Source organism: Miscanthus floridulus, chromosome 9, assembly GCF_019320115.1.
Source record: "Miscanthus floridulus cultivar M001 chromosome 9, ASM1932011v1, whole genome shotgun sequence".
In the NCBI taxonomy this organism is placed as follows: Eukaryota; Viridiplantae; Streptophyta; class Magnoliopsida; order Poales; family Poaceae; genus Miscanthus; species Miscanthus floridulus.
Genome location: NC_089588.1, coordinates 112,469,941 through 112,475,940, shown reverse-complemented (window position 1 = coordinate 112,475,940; position 6,000 = coordinate 112,469,941). Strand labels below are relative to the sequence as shown.

Here is a 6,000-nt window from a genome sequence, read left to right as displayed (position 1 = left end):
CAACACACACTTTACAATCAATCCAACGCAAAGGCTAACGCCGACTAGACGTAGGGCTATTACTCGATCCATGATCGAGGGACTGAACCAGGATAAATCGTCTGTCTCTTGCGTTAACCGTCGAGTTCTGCATACGCTGAAGCCCGAACATACTGCCCCAGGTACCCCCGTGTCAGGCTATCGGTGGTCAAACATCGACAATTGTCCTATGAGGTTGTTCGGCTGATGGTTTCTGCGGCTGATAAGCCGGTTAATGCTGTTTTGTTGTGAGAGAAAAAGCACTGTACCATGGCTAATAAGTTCAAGCGAACAGGGCGACACTACTTCACCGCCGCCGTTGGTTCGGTTTTGGCGTTCCGATTGTCGGCTGGACAGCTGTTCATCCTGTAGGACTGTCGCCGCTGCCTCCGTGGTGAGCTGGTGACCCAAAAATAAGGGCATGTACAGCCCACAGACGGGGTCATCTCCAAGAGCTTCGAATCTGATGTACACATAACTCAAAAACAGGTTGTACAAGCTGACAGAGAGTCGTCTGCAAGCTGTTTAATACTCAAAAGATAGGTCGTACAATCTGAAGTACTCGATGTAGCTAGGATCAAACATGAACATCATTTTGTATACCATTATGTTACTATCCGATAAATAATGGATCACTATTTTTTAGTCTACAGTACTATCTTAGAGCCTGTTGTGCTAAATCTGATGAAATAGACCTACTGAAAAAGCACAATTCCTTGAGGTAGAGCAGCCTGAAATGTAGAACGAATGCTCAAAGTTAATTTTGTTCTAATCAATATTTTTGCACGCTAGTTGCCTAATTGGTGACACAAAACATCAATAGTTTTGCAGCACACTAGTGTGCAGTGATACAAGCAACAGAAGCACCGCAGTTTCAGAAAATTGGCAAACACCTAAACTGAACATGGCCATCCCAAGCCCTGCATATCGCAATCGACCCGAAGGCGTGCATCGACACCGGTGGCGTGCTTGAACACTGGCGAGGCGCTGGAGGTCCAGATGAGCATGGGCAGGTCCTTCCTCTTGGCCGCCACGGCCTGCAGCTCCAGCGAGTGTCCGCCGGCGCCCTTCTCGTCTCTCGCTCCTCCATTGGTCGCCGGAGATTAGGACCATCACTGCCGTCGCCGCGCCCTTGCTCTTTGTAGCAGGCTCCGTGCTCCTGCGCTCTTCCGCCACCGCACTCGACACTTGCTGTGGAAGAGACGGGATGCGGAGGGAAAGGAAGGTGGCGCGCACTGAAGAAACTACTCCACGTATCCCCACTCCCGCAGCCAGATCCGAGTCCGCCTGGGAGCACGGGCCCTTGCCATCGTCTTGCGGGGCGACGAGGGGGCCGTCTCTTTGCCCTCACGGAGTTGTTTTTTTTTGCAAAGTTCAGAGGATGGACACGGCACAAAGGGACGCGTTGTGTGTGCCCTAATTCCTCATGTCCACTTAAAATTAATTACGACGATTTTATTTCAGGTTGTAATAAACGTATGAGCAGACGTAGCTTAATTACTCCAGGTGTCATTATACAAGTCGCGGGCCCGGCCCATTTTCCTTCCTCTCAGCCTGCCCTGCCAGCAGTGGCGGAGCTTGCATGAATGTGTAGGGGGGGGGGGGGGGCAATTCAAAGCTACACTGCTAAAGTATTTACCAATAGTGGTATAGACAATTGGAATTCTGTGGAAAATCTTTGTTTTTTTCAAGTTCTATCTATATAGACTGCAATGAACAATTGGAATTCTGTCAAAGAAGAATGAACAATGTGCGGATTTACATACTTGTAAGCAGTGATCCACTCATCAGCAACAACAAGCATGCTACGAGAGCGGCATGAATTAATTACATGCATGCAGCGACATGCAAACCTTCAGAGTGATACAGCCGGAGAAGGGGGGGCCAGGACCCAGTTTGGCCCCCACATAGCTCCGTCCGTGCCTGCCCGTTCACGCAGGGACCGCTGCTGCCGCACGGGCGATTCGGGCGGACCAACTCCTTGCGCCGCCAGCCACCCCCTTGCCGGCTCCCATCATCCGGTGTGGCAGGTACTAATGCTTTCTACCTTGATTTGGTTGGTTCGTTCATAGATGGTTTGGTAGTCACAATATATTAGGCACCATTGGCCAAACAAACTTGTTTTAAACCAAACAAAATTCAGTCTTGCACTCTTGCTTACAGCAGTCTACAACCTTCAAATCAATGCGAAAAGTTAAAAGGGTGAGCGAGTCATACCTCTTCCATGACACCATCGACAACCAAAAGCCCAAAGCCGGCGAGATGGATGAGACAAAAAGCAAGGGAGAAAGAGAATAGGGAGAAGGAAGCTCCGAAAGAACGTAACAAGCGAAAAGAACCTAGAGAAGAAGGCATGAAGGAGGAAAGAAGCTGGGGCCGCGCCTGTATACCCGCCTATCGTGCCAGGCGGGGTGGCGCGACGCCACGTAGGAACGGGTCAACGTTCCACGCTACCGTGGCGCCCTTTATCACGCTACTGTATGTGGAACGACAGAGTGAAACTATCAACCAGTGCGGCTGGCACGATCAAAAGGGTCACATTTGCAAAAAAAAAAAGTTTGGCAGCGGTTAATATTAAAATATTGATTAAAAAGATTAAAAATAAAAAATCCCCTATTGGATACAACCGGTTTATTACATCCACAAGAGAGGTTTCTAGAAAACTTTTGATTAAACCGTGCTTTATGTTTATTATATTTAAATAAAATTTAAAGATAATGAACATGTGGGTCCCTCTTACATGTTTCGTGCTTTTACTCCACCACGTGTCCTGTCCCAGTTCTCCATATGTGTCGTGTTTTTTTGGCACACATGTCATGACGGTGTTTATCCATGTGTTACTTTTTTATTGGACCATGAGTAGTGTCCTGGTTCGTTCGCGCGTCAGTTTTTTATGGACCACATGTCAGTGTTTTTATTGTCCCGCGTAGCGTGACTAGATTATTCCACGTGCCCATTCTTTCTCTAAACTTTTGTCTATATATGTTGTAGGACATATAAGGATTATTAGAAACTTTTAGCATATAAAATATCATACTTACTCCATATATGGTTCGACCTCATCGCAGCTATTAAGCACGTACCAAACTAGCTTATCCATAACTTATCATCAATGTGCTATACTATAGTATGGCCAATGAGCTTGATACCATGAAAAGTTAAAACCTCCTGGTCTATATAGTATAGTAGTTTACATGGGCCGTGACCAGACATGCACTTAGGAACTTAGTTGGCCCAGTATTTTCCGCAAAGTTTTAGATTTTTTCAATTGAAATGTTTTAGATATCTGAGCACTATAACTTTAGTGTCAGCCATGTCTCCATTCGAGGTTGTTTGAAAATTTTGAAAATTCAAATTTCAAAATATGAGAAATTAAGATGTACATCTGTGTCAATAAATTGGCAAATGAATTTTTTGTCGCTACAAAGTTTTAGATCTTGTCTAGCGCTATAATTTGTCTATATCCAGTTTTATTTTAAAACTTGTATTTTTTGTGTGTTACACCTATTTTTTTGAGAAGATAATATTACCAACCATGGCCGAAAATTAATTGTTGTGGCATGTGGTGTTTCATGCCACCCCTAAAAATGCCATCTATTTTCAGAGACGGTTAGGATTACGAACCACGGTTCACAGTCACAAACTCCACCCACCGCAGCTAGAAAAGGCCATGTGTCTCTAAAACAATTTATATAGGGTAGGTTTTTTAGCCAACACCAGCTAGAAAAATATGACGCCTCCAAAAATCAGTGCTTTACTTTGACAAAAAAGGAAGATTCGTTTTAGTTAGCGGGAGGATCAAAGCTAAAGTGGTTGTATAGGAATTCAAGTAAATAATAAAAACAAATGGCAGTGCCATGCTGCCAGCAAGCGGAGATGATAAGAATATGATGCCTACCAAGCGCACTTGGTTTATTTATCCTCTTAATATCCCATGCCCCCTTTGGATCCTTGAAATTGAATCCATTTTAATAATCATAATTTAGACATATATTAATTAAGCTAATATAGTTGTATATGGATTATATTTGTATATTATAGTTGGCTATACAAGAGAGATACTTATGTGTTGTATTTTTACCATAGGAGAATGAGTTGAAGAGTATGTCATAAGTTGCAAAATAGAAACATAGAATGGTGATTTATAAAATTAATTTCCATCCCCTATCTTATGAATTTGAGATATGCTTATATGTGAACTTTGGAAAATGTCCTGGTGATCGTGACTGGTGTCCTCACCAAGAGATTGCTTATTATTCAGACACAACGAGATTTACACACCGCTCTGCTGGGACAAATCCATGGAGATCGTGACTGGTGCACTAGCAAGCGTCCTCACCAAGCTTGGTGATCTGCTCGTCAGCGAGTACAACCTGCAAAAGGGGGTGAAGGGGGAGATCAAGTTTCTCCAATCTGAGCTAGAGAGCATGAAAGGTGCCCTTGAGAAGATCTCCAGCACACCGTCAGACCGGCTTGACATTCAGGACAAGATCTGGGCCAGAGATTTGAGGGAGCTCTCTTATGATATAGAGGACAGTATCGACACATTCATGGGGCGTGGGAAGGGCGATGAGTCAGCCGAGCCTCATGGCATCAGGAAGTTCATTGATAGAAGTGTCGGTTTGTTCAGAAAGGTTAGGATTCGCCATGAGATTGCTACTGAGATAAGAGACATCAAGAGCCGTGTCCTAGAGATGCACAAGAGCAGCGTCCGGTGCCCCCGAAAACAGCCCCGAAAATAAAAAAAAAACGGCCCGATCTCGTCCGTCACAGCTCCGATTGACCCCAAATTTTGTGGGCAGGCTCTCTAGGTAGCTACGAAGCTACTCCAAGAAAATCATCGCCTTCCATGCCTCACAAGTTCGGGAATCGATGAAAAACCGAGAGAAAACGAAGAACGAACCAGAAACACAAAAGTTGCCCGATCTACGTGCTCATCCCAAACCAACTTAATTCCTTCGGTGGAAACCTTCACAAGGACTCATAGCACGAGATGAAACAAACGGTTTGCGAAAACATAAATCACAGAGAGAGATCGGGGTGCGGGAAGGATAAGAAAGAAACAAGAACGCAGCACAAAAATACATAGACAACTTGCACGAAAATTCTTCTAAAATCCCGGAGGACACGGTGAGATTAAGGCCTCACTTCCCGATCATGAAGTACATAGAGGAATGATTACACCATCTGTGGATCACAGTCTAGTGAGAGGGTAGAGAGAGATAGATGAAAAACTAAACAACTGTGATAAAGGATGAAGTGGGCAGCCCTATCCTATTCATAGAGGTTTATTATATTTTCCACTTAGCCCTCTGCTTACTCTACTGACTACTGAGCCAACCAGCTAACCCTAAGGCATTCTGGCACAACCCTCTCTACTCATCTGATCTGACGGCCCCGCTTCCTGCTTGGACTTGCCGTCACCTCAACGCAACCTCCAGGATTCCGCCACGTGCCGCCACGCTTCCTCGAAACCTCCGCCCGGGTTTTGAGGCCCAAACCCGAAAACCGTCCGCTGGTTGTTTTGCGGCCCAAACCACCCAATCCACTTGTGAGTAGCGTACTCCATACGTGTCCCCCTCTCCTCGACATGTGTCACCGCTGTCCTCAACCGCCCGGCCGCCAAGTCATCCAGAGCCTCCGCTCGACTTGCATGTCCGCACGGCGATCTCCAACTCCTACACCGGCCCCATCGCCTCCACAACGATCTCCAACTCCTACACCGGCCCCACCGCCTCCACAACGATCTCCAACGCCTCCACGCCGGACTCCAACATCGGCCTCATCGCCTCCACGCCGGTCTCCAACACCGCCCCCACCCCCACCCCCTCCACAGCGACGCACTACAAAGACGTCTAAGGTCCCGGCGGCAAAGAAGACCCCAAAAAAAGAGTTATTTCTCAAGAAATACCTCCTAAAAAGACTGATGAGCAAATAGCAGCTGAAGAAGACAAAAAAGTGAAAGATTTTTTTATAGATATC

At 45.9% G+C, this 6,000-nt stretch overlaps 1 protein-coding gene across 1 annotated transcript; it reads left to right on the top strand.

Moving 5' to 3' along the window:
• Positions 1-4,319: 4,319 nt before the first annotated feature.
• Positions 4,320-4,760, top strand: LOC136480592 (disease resistance protein PIK6-NP-like). Its single transcript, XM_066478090.1, has one exon. The coding sequence runs from the start codon at positions 4,320-4,322 to the stop codon at positions 4,758-4,760; it is 441 nt and encodes a 146-aa protein (XP_066334187.1).
• Positions 4,761-6,000: the final 1,240 nt, after the last annotated feature.